This window comes from Ptychodera flava, chromosome 22, assembly GCF_041260155.1.
Source record: "Ptychodera flava strain L36383 chromosome 22, AS_Pfla_20210202, whole genome shotgun sequence".
Lineage (NCBI taxonomy): Eukaryota > Metazoa > Hemichordata > Enteropneusta > Ptychoderidae > Ptychodera > Ptychodera flava.
Window position 1 is genome coordinate 1255366 of NC_091949.1, and position 14877 is coordinate 1270242.

The window sequence follows — 14877 nt, forward strand, 5'->3', positions numbered from 1 at the left end:
TGTCCATGTACCAACTTTGAATAAAATCACTTGAGACTTGCCAGAGTCATGGCTCTCGACATGAAAAAACCATAACAAAATTGCCACCATGTGGCCATATTGGACCATATCGTGAAACAAATTGACGTACATATGTATAACATGAGTCAGTGTCCTTGTACCAATTTTGAATAAATTCGCTTGATGCATGTCTGATTATGGTTCCAGACATGAAAAAGTCCTAAAAAAATGGCCACACGGCAGCCATATTGGATCAAAACAAATCAATGTTCCTATGTATACTAGTACAGTCCACGCAGAACCTGTCATTGTGCTCGCATTTTGCGAGCACAATGCCAGCACTCTAAGTGCATTATGCCAGCACAATTGGGTGTGAAGTGCCAGCATTTTACGAGCACTGTGCGAGCACTTTACGGGCACTGTGCCCGCACTGGACAAAATGTACCCGCACGATGCGGGTATTGAACTCAAAAAATGTGTGCCCAGAGGTAGTTGTCGGTGACAACATTGCTACACTTGCCTAACTGAAATAGCGGCGGCTGGGAGTAACTGAATAATCTTGAGTCCTAAACCAGCTCCAAACTCTCTTTGTCTGCCTAAGGCAACTCTAAAATCCATAAAAAAATCTTAGTCGTAGACAGGTCACAGTAAGATATCATCACATGCGTACAGTATGCGTACAGCTCTGAAGAAATCTACCTCAAACTCTGCTGGACCTCGACACTAGACCTCTCACGGATCGTGGTCTAAGGTTGGAACACCGACGTGTAGACCGTGGTTGGACGTGCTTTGTGAAAAATTGCAACAAGTGAACATTATTGTGGCCATTTACAATAAATAAAGTTCATGATACGTATTAGTAATATCACAGGCACAGACCACATATGCCAGGGGAATTTTCTGAATGAATTCGTCATTTGCCGTATAGTAGACATCGTACATGAACTAAAGCATGATTGCGAAACCTGATACATAGAAGAACCAGATTGTAAACCATTTTATATTAGGGAGGGTGAAGAATAACAAGTTTTGAATTGTTTCCCGGTCAATTTGTTGTATTTGAAACAACGCATCCTTTTTACACAGGTAAGGAAACGAGAGCGCCCAGGAAATAACAACCAGCATCGAAATAAAATTTGTTTTTGAAATCAACAGCTTGTATTTTTGTCCTGAACTTTTTACGATTACACGAACGACTTTGCTCTGGATCCGACTGTCTATAGTAGACACTGCAGTTAGCAATATAGAGTCACTATCATACTGAAGTAAAGTCAGCGGTGATGGCGTAGGAAAATGCAAGTGTTTTCATTGGCTTACTGATTTTTCGTGCTAATTCTGCCGTGTTTGTCACAAAAAAAAATCGAACTGAAGTTTCGAAGGTAGCCGAATCGACGAACCATTTTGCTGAGATGCCAAGTCCGAGTTTTGTAGAGGGACCGTGGTCCATGGATGTCACGTACAAAACTACATCCGCGGTCTGTCCGGTGCTTGTCCCTTTTCAAAAATATCTGAGCCATCACGCATGCACTGTGTTGAAAGAGGGTCAGTAGTACACTCTACGACTAAACCAGGCACTGAGATGCCAGAATGTGAAACGAGAAAACCCAGTTCCAAAATGACCTAGAAGTCGCGAAAGTATCCAGACTGCAAACTGCATGCCCTGTCCGATTGGGCATTTCCAAGCAAATATGGCTACCGCTAAGCCCGAATGTAGTCATCGTGTAAAATACAATTCTAGGCTTCGGTGAATTAAAGCAGGCGGCTTTATCCGACCGGGAAATATGACGACAGAAGTTCTAAACATTTATACAGGTCCTGTATTGTATTACGATGTACCGTCCCTCCAGTTTAGTGTAGAAAGTTAAAAGCATAACATTTAAAAAACAAAGATATATCGATGCGATACATACTATTAAATCTGAGACTCTTTCTGTCAGTTTTGGGCTGCTCGTCTTCACAGCAACTTGCGTCTATCGGCTTTAAAAAACGTTCAAAATTTTCGGGGTAGACTTGAGTCGATAGTGCACCCCTGCGTGAACGTCCTTGGACCAGAACTGCGACCTTTGTTTCGTGACGAGTCAAACATACATTGAAATGTAAATGTACCAAAATTTACAAATTGAAGTGACTTGACTGAAGTAATTTCGTGGTCAACATGTATTTGACGTTCAGAAGTGACAGACAAAAAACGTGAATAATTCCATTTTGTCGAATTGAAAGCCCTCTGTGGGACCGTGGTCCGATAAAGTCCCATGGGAGCATAATGCTTCGAGGAATTCGCCTGCTATTCTTGGAAACTGCTGGTTTCCATAGCGACCATGCGACGTATAGACCATTGACTGTTGACCAATGCGGTCTCGTTCAATAAAACATTTTACATGCCGAACTTTCACTTTGAACCAAAGATTCGAGTCATATAAAATGATGAAAATAGCAAAAAATACCTCAAAAGTTGTCATTGTCTGAGTAAAAACGCACCATACATTTTCCCATACATATCAAGGCTATATACTGTCAACGTAATTCAATTCTGCAAACTCAAAGACGACGAACATGTTCTTCAATAAATCGCATAACCCGTGGAGAATGTGTCATAAACAATACATTTCCAGAAGTTCTCCGAATGGTGAAAATTGGTGTCATACATGCATCTCCGCGTTAGCGCCCCGACCAAAACTTTTTATTGCAGTTTTAATCAGGTGTAATATTCAGACAATCGCCGGTTCAGATTTTTTAATTTTTAGGGGGTGGAAATAAAAACATTATCTTTGAAATCCTTGTGTGAGTCTCATTTATTCCAAACTTTTACTCGTAATTCCTTCTTCAAATTTGGTGGCCAACTTGTTATGTGGCACATTGACTTTATTTTGTTTTAGTTTTTGAATAGTCAAATGCATTGTCGACATTTAAAACTGCGTCAAACAACGATTTAATCGCAAGGATTTTTAAATCGCACCGACTGTAACACGAACCTCGGAAAGTTAGAGAATTTTTTGGTGCTGATGTATCCGTGGATCAAGGCTGATACCAGCATGCATTATCAAAAAACATCCAGTACGTTAGTGTTTCTACAAGTAGTGATACGTCTGCATTACTTCAACACTAAAATGTCACGTTCTTTGACACGTTGATGCGAGAAGCGACATCGTTCTTTCGTTACGACTACCCATTGCACTGAAGTTATGACTGAAGTTGGCAGTGGGGAAAATGCCGCCAATGGTAAGAGTACCCATGTTTCAGCGTGGTTGAGTTCATCTAAACAATAACCCACTTGCAGATTCGAAACGTTAGTTCGTGGATTTATGATTTCTTCGAATTATTTTTGTAAAAAAAAATATTTATTCCTTTAAAAGTGTTTCCGAACTTGATAGTATACACCAGCAATGTGATCGCAATTACTTAAACAATCCTGCCGACGCGAATCTTTACTGTAAATTGTTGCATACTTCGATGACCTTTGTGACCCATCGCCTGATCATGCTGATTAGTGCGTAGACAATGTCTGCTCTGGGTGGCGATTGCAACCCACGTCAAGTCTTCAAGGTCATCTGGACGACAGTGTAGCAAAATTGACGTGTTTCCCGGGCAACTCTTCCCGTTTCGGCCCCAAGCTTTTGTTCACAATGTCGTTCTTCTGGTACCTCAATGTATTATTCGATGTGGAGGGAATGTCGTCGCCCGAACGACTGTCTGTCACAAAATAAAACGACACTGAAGACCTGTGGTGACGTAATAGACTTCACTGTGATATACTAATAACGTTCAGAGTCGGAGTACGATTTAGAACACACTGCACCGCGCGTATTTTACAGAGTTTGATTTGATCAACGTAAAACACGACATGAAAAAGACATATTTTTCTGCAGCAAATAATTGGGGGCGGGAAACATTTGAAATTCGGTTCGTCAGGTGTCGACTCGAACGGAAAATACTATCAGAAACTGCACAGTGTTTTAGTTTTCGTCACTAAAAAGTTTGGGTTGGAACAGTTTTTGAATATCGGACTTTTTTGGCATGGTATTGTCTGACATTATCACAAAAAAGACGTGATATTTTTTCAAGATTTTTGGCCCGATTTCGTTCGGAGTGCATGGGAACAATTTGACAAATGGACCTTATCGGGTATTAGCTCATATGTAAAATATAAGCAGAAGCCGTATTTTTTTGTAGTTTTTTTTTTCAGATGGTCGTAATGACCCGGGAAACAAATTTTAATGTTGGACTTTATCGTGAAGCACCGGTGGCGATGAAAAATTACGCGGCGTCACCGTAGTTTGTATGATTGCGTTGGCAGTATGATGATCATGACTTTCTCTACATCGACTACCATGTTGTCCATTTAATATTTTTCGTACGGAATATCCGAGGAACGTATCAAAACTTCATTGAGATTTCGGCATGATCGGCAAGAAAACAAGTCGAGCGCTGTCGCCCAAAACGAATATTTTGTTTTCATGTCTGTGGAGAAAATTCAAGTTATTACTTACGAACATGGTCAGTTTACTCCACTCACATTAATCATTTTATTTGTGCCACTGATAGTGATAGTTGGCTAGAAAAAATGCTGATAGAGACGTTCGGCTTGTGAAATCATTGAAATTTACGAGGACAGGTTTACGAAGCAGAACCTCAATCGCGATTTTTGTGCTTCTCAGTTCAATCGTTCCGTACATCGAAAGGAAAAACCAAACCATATAAGAGTATGCGTCTTGTTGAATTTTGGTCTTTCCAGGCGTCACAAAAAACAACCTCACCTGCATGTACATACCGGTAATATCATTGTGATAGAGGGACCGCGATTACTGTATATCGAGAAAGTATGACGCGCTACAGGGGAGTAAGCAACGAAACGTAATTTCTGACCTCCTTTCATTTAATTGTATGGCATAAACATGATAATGTGAACCGAAAATGAGAGTCACGATTACGATTAGGCAAGAAAAAGAGGAAGAAAGCCGTGAAACTGTCACAGAAGTTCAGCATTTTTGTTCTAAATCGTCTTTTTTGACAATTGAAAAAAGAATATGAGCTCGTATAGACTAGAGTGATTCAAGTTCACAGGCATTCACTTCTGCCATGATAAATCGTCTTCCTGTTATAAAGTACACATTTTGAAAAATAGAAAACAGATCAAGAATTTTTATTGTTGTGTTGACTTGTCTTCTACGATGCGTTACGGTTATCAACTTACATGTACCTATCGTCACCATCACAGCCTCACTCAGTTTCTTCAACACCACGTCTCACGACCAGTGATGTCATCTTTATTGAGAAATTCGATAATTTTCGATCGGACTCGATCTTCACAGCGCACCAAGTCAGAGTAACAATTTCACAGTAACAGATCATGCATTGTACGTAAAGAGTTTTCACTTTACCCCCGGCCTAAAATCGTACTAGTATTTGTAAATGACACTAGACGTCGCAACTCCCACCCAATCAGCAATGGGTCAAAGTCGGCTGAGCCGATGACAAAACCCAGCACTACAGTAGCCACTTGTACGTCCACTTGTTGCAATTTTGTCCACAAGAATGAAACTCTTACAACTTACATTCTCATGCAACAGCGTTCAACTCAGCCATACATTCAAGGTCAAGGTGTGAATGTGCCTCACTTTGCAACAATGCCCGCACAGTTACGATGCGCGAATCGTGCCCGCACACTGCGGGCACACTGCACTTTATCTGCCCGCATACTGCTGGCAATGATGCTCGTTTCGTGCGCGCACAATGCACTTTTTATGCGGGCATTGTTCCCGCACCAGTGACGGGTTCTGCGTGGACTGTACTGTACTATGACATGGGTCGATGTCCTTGTACTAAGTTTGAATAAAATCGGTGATATTGGTTGAGACGAGCCCGAGTTTTGGCTAAGGACATGAAAAAATTGTAACAAAATGGCTGTCATGCAGCCATAATGGATCATATCATGAAACAAATTGACGTACATATGTATGACATAGGTTAAAGGTTGAATAAAATCAGTTGAGATATGCCTGAGTATTATGGCTCTGTACATGAAAAAACCGTAACAAAATGGCGGCACAGCAGCCATATTGGATTGTATCACAAAACAAATAGACGTGCATATGTATGACATAGGTCAATGTCCTTGTACCAACTTTGAATAAAATCGATTGAGATATGCCTGAGTTATCGCTCTGTACATGAAAAAATCGTAACAAAATGGCCGCCTGGTGGCCATATTGGATCGTATCACAAAACAAATTGATGTTCACATCTATTGATGCATGTCTGATTATGGTTCCAGACATGAAAAAATCCTTTAAAAATGCGCATCGTTTTGTGTCTACAAACAAACAAGTTCATGATGTATCGATAGATAAATGTAGAAATTAAATGACCTAACAGTATATAACACCATTCACGTCATGTAGCAGTATCATGTCACTTTTAATATTGAAGTTTCGTAATTATCAAATTGATGTTCATGTCCTTGGCCAGCTATGAATAAATTCTCTTGATACATGTCTGAGTTATGGCTCTGTACATGTAAAAATCGTAACAAAATGGCCGCCTGGCGGCCATATTTGATCGTATCACAAAACAAATTGATGCAGTGTTCTCCCCAGGCCGTTTAACAGGATCGGCCCCGATCCTTTATTTTTTCGCCCGATCCTTTATTTTTCATGCCGACCCTGTTTCATGTCCGCTGATACTCTTTAGTAAATGTGGCTGAAGACCTATTGTTTCTCGTCGGCGATTTTGTCACTTTTATTTCAGCGAGCGTATCAAGTGTGAAATGGTTCTAATGTGGCGATAACACGACGTGCCAGATGATTAAAAGGTTTATTCCATCGCAAAAATGTGTGAAATGGTTTGACTGTTCTCCTTTCATGTCGATGCTTTAGGTGTTTTACACACAATGAGGCAGGGATATCCGAGTTATCGGGTGGAAAGCACCCAGTGTCGCGCTTGTCTGTGAGGAAAATAAATGGGTCGGCCGTAGTGCAAATGAACATCGGCTAAGACGGATGAAACTTAAATTCAAAAAGCATGAAATATGTTACGCTGCCGATCGTACAGACAACGACCATTTTATACAACGGACATGGAGTATACCATGGATGTAAAAAATAGACTGCCGTTGCCACAATGTATCGCACTGGTAAGGATCCGAAGGTCAGGAAAAGTGATTTCGATCAGAAGTGGCTGAAATCGTACGATTGGTTGAGACAAACATCAGATGCAAAAATGTATGGTACTGCCGCGTCTTCAGATCGATGCGTGTCCGAGTTAGCCATTTTGAGATCTGTGTACGTCAACATGACGTTGAAGCCATGTGTGTCACCTCGTGTCACGCATTCGTAACTTGCATGGATTCGTTCGATTGACTCTGAGAAACAATTGCACTTAATCTAGTTTTAAAACCCATGACCCGTTTTACAATATTCAAGGCACCATGAAAGGAAATAAAAAGGAACTGCATGAGCTAAAATAATAGTTCGTGTGATCGTCTGAATTCAGTGAATACAGCACCTATGTACGTACGGTTAGGGTAATGGTATACAGTATAGGTTCAAAGGTCGTGAACTACACAATGCATGGCGGCAGACGCCGCGCAATTGTCGAAGTTTCGTATGTTTGTCGAAGTAGAAGTTGATGCGAATTCAACTCTTGTTCTTGAAAATACCTGGTATCAATATTTTCGGGCTTCTCTTTATTATGAATTGAGTTTTAAAGTCGACATGTTTCTCTGTAGGCATGCTCTACTGATGCCGAATTGTAAGTGCAATATTCAGTGCCGTATGAACTTGGCCGTGTAACTGCTTTGCCATGGATGTTTAAAAAAGACGTCCATGGTTTTAGCAATCTGGCTACAGACAAACATGTAGTAACAGAGGATCACATAAAACGTCTGATTTTGAATGTTATTCTAGAGAGAACTGGAAGACTTTGAATGAAAATATGATGTAATAAATCAAGTGCTTAAAGAGCATAAAAGATTTTAATATCTTTTTATTATGGGATTTTTGTGATGCTGTGGAGTGATGTGTGTATTGCATAATTAACATAAAATTTACATAATTATTGTTATGCAAATTAGCCGATCCTGTTTCAAAAATTTCTGGGGAGAACACTGTGATGTGCATATGTATGACATAGGTCAATGTCCTTGTACCAACTTTGAATAAATTTGCTTGATAAGTGTCTGAGTTATGGCTCTGTACATGAAAAAATCGTAATATCAGATATGAACTGTAAATGCTCACGTGTTTCATTATATATTGCAGTTATGTGTAAATTTGAACCTTTGCCACATGTTTGCAACTTCATTGAAAGTATTATGATCAACATAATGAACAATATTCACCAAAGATTAACTCTATCGGTCATTAAGTATTCAAATATGTAATTAGCTGAAATAAAAATAATTAATTTCTTTGACTGCTGTCATTGTATCACCACTTTATATAGCAAGTGTAATTGCCTTTGGTCAAGTCCTTCAATCTTCAAACTATATATTTCAAACTTTGAAAGCTCATTATATATGCAAACTATAAATAAGCTGACATGAAAACTTAAGTGCGAAATGCCTTCCAATATTGGTATAACCTGGTATAATCATCAATGTATATAGCATGTTATGCCACCTTTGATCAAATAAATCCAAGTATACACTCGGGAAACCGGGTCATACTTTTGCATATGTTAATGAGATTTTCTTTTGAATTGCAAGAGCGCCCTCACGCTTTCAAAAAAACCGTTAGTGCATTTTTTCAGCGTCTGAAAATCACCAATTTCTAATCAAAAAGAGAGACTTGGGCCACAAAATTGCACCTCTTACCTTTACAGTCGAAAACGACCTTTCAATTGAATTTTTGGAGGCATATCTGCCAGATTTTGTCCTTGGGCTCAGATTTAGTCTGTACGCTACGACCGTAAAAGTGCTGACACAAACACTGCGTCTTATCCGTTAGCATGCATAAAACCGTTTCAAATGTACATTTAGTATTAGATTTTTACCTTATAATTTGATTACATATCGTTCCGATTTGGCTCAAGCCTTGTAAGGTGGAGATTCAACCCATCGAAGTTGACTAGGTTTCAGGGTAGCAAACAGTGTACAGGCCTATTGATCAATTTGGGTCAGAGGTCATCGCCAGAGTACCACCCAACGCTTGCATGCGTGTTTACATTGTTCGCCTCGCTATGGGTTAGTTGCAACTTGCATTAGCCGAAGTAGGTGTGCATACCTTGCCCTTTCCTCCATAAAAGCAAGTTCTGATGATGATTTTAACCACAATCCGGAAATTTAATGTCATCAAAGTAGTTTTAGGTGTTCATTTTGTCAAAATAAAACGTCGAGGGTTGAAATTTCGAGTGTTTCAGGGTGCCCAGTTGCATGCACATCGCCGCCCTGAAACCCGGAAGTGAGTCGGTCACCTGATCTAAAACACTGCGTCGTTTGCGTTTGCAAGGCGGTACAACTTCCATATTTGGCATGCAGTATCTTTAACCTTTTGAAGTCATGTGACTAAAATATCTTTTTGGCTCAAGACCCCCATGACCCCTAACCTTTATGTGGAAGACATGCCTGTCTATGATAGTAACTGCACTGAATGACTGCTTGCGAGATTGGTTATAAATTCAAAAAAACTGAAGCTAAATGTATCAGATTTTTCCGTGTACCGAATAATTATTGTATCCTGACACATAAAAAGTGAATTTCATTTTTCTTTTTGGCTTTTCAATGGTGATAAACCGTTTCTTAAAATGGGTTTACGTCAGCGGCGAGGTCTGTGGTTTGCCATGTTGACAACACCAGCGCATTCGAAAGCGAGGCTCCGCTTCTAATCAAATATGCAAATTCACTACCCAGTTTCTCGAGTGTATATATCCCTAATTAGGAAAGTTCATTAAAAATACACAAATTAGGAACTGGCTGAAGCAAAAATGCTTAATGCCTTTCAATGTTAGCCAACATAATACCCTAGTATCCTTAATGTACATAGCAAGCTTCATCAATTTTGGTCATATAAATTCAAATGTATATCCCTAATTTCAAAACTTCATTAAATATGCAAATTAGGAGCTGGTATGCTTAATGACTTTCAATAATGTTCTATCATAGTATCTTTAATGTACATAGCAAGTTTCGTCAACTTTGGTCTGGTCAATACAGATAAATATCCCTGATTATGAAAGTTCATTAAATATGCAAATAAGGAATTAGCTAAAGTTCAAATGCTTAATGACTTTCAATAATGTTCTATCATAGTATCTTTAATGTACATAGCAAGTTTCGTCAACTTTCGTCTAGTCAATACAGATAAATATCCCTAATTAGGAAAGTTCATAAAATATGCAAATTAGGAATTGGCTGATGTAAAAATGCTTAGTGACATTTAATAATGTATCATAGTATTTTTAATGTACATAGCAAGTTTAATCAATTTTGGTCATCTAACTTCAAATATATATCCTTAATTTCAAAAGGTCATTAATTTTGCAAATTAGGATTTGGATGAAGTAAAAATGCTTAATGACTTTTAATAATGTTAAATCATAGTATCTTCAATATGCGTACCAAGTTTCGTCAATTTTGATCGAGTAAATTCAGATATATACTCCTAAGTAGGAAATTTCATTAAACATGCAAATTAGTAATTATCTTTCACGTCACCCTTTAATATCTTTCAAAGCTGATATATCTTGGTGTGATCAACATTTGTAGCGAATCTCATCAAATTGTGTGCAGTCCTTGTCAATATATATCAGTTTTTCTTAAATCATTAATTATGCAAATGAGCTAAAAGGAAGCAAGCCACACCCACCAAAAACTAATCAGTTCTTACCATTTGCAAACTGAATCTATGTACCAGATTTGATTCTGATCTGATCAGCCGTGTTTGAGATATTGAGTTTCACAGACAGACAGACAGACAGACAGACAGACAGACATCGCTGCGACATATGCTCACGTGTGTCAATACGTGAGCAAAAAATGGCCGCACAGCAGCCATATTGGATCATATCACAAAACAAATTTACATGCATATCTATGACATTGGTCAATGTCCTTGTACCAACTTTGAATAAAATTGGTTGCAACATGTCTGAGTTATGGCTCTGTATATGAAAAAATTGTAATAAAATGGCTGCCTGGCGGCCATATTGGATCGTAACAAAACACAAATTGACATGCATATGTATGACATATGAAGTAATCCTTGTACCAAGTTTGAATGAAATCGCTCCAGGCAACTCTGGGATATCTGCGTGAACGGACGGATACACGCACTGACGCACGGATGCACACAGGCACAGACATGACCAAACCTATAAGTCCCCCCGGACGGTGTCCGTGGGGACTAAAAACGTTGATACACTGTTGAGAATACATATAGCTAGTGAAGCCCCACCCGTAGAGCAGTTTTATTTTGAAACTAAATGTTTTGACTACCAATAGAGACAGGAGGCTGTTTACACCTAGTGTACAAAATGTAATTACCAGAACACTGAACAATTGGTACAGAAATTAAACTCTGTGATTGGAGAACTGAAAGCACTTGATGACCATGAGGCAGAGGCAATGGGTCTTTCAATGAGAGCATCTCGAAGTTACCCTGTAAATGATGCAATACTTGTGATACAGAAGTTACATAAGAGTGAAGCACCCAGGAAATAAAAGTTTGTTGTGAATGTTACAAGTAATGAAATAAGTAATAAAGAAAGCAGTTTGTTCTGTAAAAGTTGTTCTTAACTTATTTTGCCATTTTTTGTTCCAGTACTGTAGCAGCTGATAGGACCCACCTGAGTATATTATTTGTGAATGTGACTGTCACTAAATATTCAACTGTCAGTTGTCCAAAATCACAAATGCCGAATACATGTAAATTTGAATGGCTAGTTCTGGCTGATCAATTTTGGTCTCAATTAGCCAGAATGGCTAACAGGTAATTTTAGCCAGAGGAAACACTGTACTGACCTGAATTTTTTTCTGCAGTAACCCTTGAGCACCTTCCCCTATGTGCAGGCATGTAAAAATTATCGAAGTCTAACACATATAAGTATGGCTAAAACTACCCTGAAAATGGGCGGTTTCTGCCAAAATGCCTGGCAGGATAAAGTTCAGGAGAGCAAATCTTTTGTAGGCACCTAAAAGGGGGCTTTTTTCTATCGACCCCGCCGGACTGCGTGCAGGGAGCTCAGCAGGAAAAGGGTTAAATAACTAGATTGCATGAATCTGCCCTCAGAGTCAGACATGAAGGATTTTCAACAAGCATAAATACATATATTACTTAAAATTTTTCTAGTCAGTGTAAAATAGAAGACATGTGGGTAGCGGACAGGTTATGATGCCTTTGTGAGGTCACTAAAAGGCATTAAATCTACCAACCTGAACAGCACTGTTGAGAAAACAGTTATTTTCTCCGGGTGCATTGAGTAATCCTTTGGTATTGGTAATAGAAAGACTGTGTCTGGGATTATATTGTCGAGATATGCCAGCCATAGTGTCCATACCATCTCCTATCCAATCACTCATCTTGCTCTTCAGCATATAAATGTAGCTGACTGGGGCTGGTAGTATAAATGCCAGCTGTATAGACGATAAATTCCCTTTTCAAAGTATTTGAATTAGTCAATTAGCAATTGCTGTCTCTATATATCAAGAGGTATTCCATCTGTCAAGAAAGCAGAAGGAAAAAATATCATAGATTTGCCAAAATGATGGACTGTCAAGTACAGAAAAGATTAAGAAGATAATGAATTATATAAATTAATAAAAGACAAGTCATGTACTAGTCTCGCATGCCAGACCTCGAACCTGCATGCGACGCGAGCGGCGAAGTCGCGAGCAGCGAGTAACCGCAGGTTACGAGGTCTGGCAAGAACCAACTGCTCAGGAATGTGATGACGTCAAAAGTGGGCTGTCTTTCCTATGCTAATAAGTATTACTTTGGACCACCGCATACAGACGGCCATATACACATTTTCACTGTACTTGTCCACCACGTTTCACATATCTGCTCCGAAAAAACACTCAAGCAAAAATCAAAGGCGAGAATTTATTTGTGAGGCCATTTACCACCAGCTCATCGGCAGTTGAATGGGGCCAAAATCTGAGCTTTGTTTGAACGGAGCAAAATGAAAAAGCAAGCTCCATAGAGGATGTCAACGATCAACAAAATGCAATCGCAAGCAATGAAGCAAGGCCATATCTTGTCGGCAAATTCACGGAAACGTCGTCTCCTTCCAGATAATCTATCATGGCTACCTCCTGCTTCGGTTTCAGGCTGTCCATCACCACTTTCTTCAACGGCATAGATCATTTTTGCAGATTTTTTTCATAATGGTTACTGGGGATAGCGTAACCGTGATTTCATGAAGCCGTACTGTCTGAGGTCAACGTAAGGCAGTTTACTTCGAATGAAACATTTCTGGATGAATGACACAATCATTCAGTCAAATTCAAAAGGCTATTTTTAGACGCTCCACCTACATTCATGAATAAACAACAGATGTACTCTTTCATCCAGCCGATTTTCGAAGCATTCTATTGGACAGTATATATAGCACGTCGGTTCTAGCCAGACCTCGTAACCTGCGGTTACTCGCTGCTCGCGGCTTCGCCGCACGCAGGTTTCGAGGTCTGGCATGCGAGAACAAGTCATGTACATGACACGAAAAAAGTGTGTAAAAGTATCAGTGTATTCAGTTTATCAACAAAGTAGCTGTTTTCAAGTATTTATCAGTATGGAAATGTATTGCATGACTGTAGACAAATGCATGACCATAGTCCTGAACAAATGTAATTATTTTAACCCTTTGCAGCCCAGCTCATTTGCATAACAATCTGCAGTGGAAACCAGAACTCCCCACTCCACAATTAAAATAGTCTGCAATCATTAACAGTGTATTGTTTATTACAAATTTGTAAAAAAGTGGCTCACAACTGACAACCGCAACCTTAAATTATTTTAAAGCTTATGAAATTTCTTTCCAATGATATATTGCTCATGGAGAATTCAAGAAATTTTCTTTATACTTTTCCTCATCGAATTAAGATGGCAGCTGCTTTATTGCACAGTTTTACACTTTCCTTTTCAGGTAAGAAGTCCAACATTAAATAAAAATAAATAAAACACATCATTTGAGTGTGTTTCTTCATTTTTTACATGATGTTATTTTGAAGATCAATGTTTTTCTAATTTTGCAATTTTTGTAGCATCATAAAGCCAAGAATTTGCCGTACATATTATTACATGTCATCAACCAACCTATGCAAAATTTCATGGCACATTGAGGAATATTTGCATCATTTTTAAACTTAAACTAAAATAAAAGTAATATTGAACACAAAATTTTCAAATTTACAACAAAATAAAAGTATTTATTTATAAAGGTGTCTTCAGTTTATTTCAAAAAATACCGCAATTATACGGTGTCGCTCAAATTTGATCAGAATTGGCAGTGTTTTGCCCAGAGTGCATTCTTGCGTCTTTTGACGCAAAATTAGCAACAATGTCCCGCAAAAATACCGGTCATGGGTCACAGGGACGCACTAAAAATCAGGGCTAGAATTGTAAGTCCAGCGTTCACAGACAGACTACATTTTTAGCTATTAAATTACACACTTGATAGCCCGTACAGTTATTGCTTCTCTATTGAGAAAATGAAACATTTAAAATTTAGTCTATTTTTTTCGTCACAATGTAAACACTTTTGAAAAATCAGTTTAGTCTGTTACAGTCTACGATTCATGGTATGAGCAAGGCGATGTGCGTCCACTCGGCCCTGCAGCCTTGGGGACAAAAATCAAATGCCGGGCCACGTACGATCCCGATAACACATGCACTTCCGCATCAGCCAAGTTAGTAAAAAGCGATATTGAGCCAAAAAATGACGTAT

General features: G+C 38.9%; 1 protein-coding gene across 2 annotated transcripts in view; it reads right to left on the reverse strand.

Moving 5' to 3' along the window:
- Positions 1 to 14877, reverse strand: part of LOC139122441 (serine-rich adhesin for platelets-like) — a 202680-nt gene that overhangs the window by 186060 nt on the left and 1743 nt on the right. For both annotated transcript variants that reach the window (XM_070687814.1, XM_070687815.1), the window contains exon 2: positions 12365 to 12650. In XM_070687814.1, the coding sequence (XP_070543915.1) occupies positions 12365 to 12526 (162 nt within the window). In that variant the 5' untranslated portion in view covers positions 12527 to 12650. The remainder of the gene's footprint in view (positions 1 to 12364; positions 12651 to 14877) is intronic.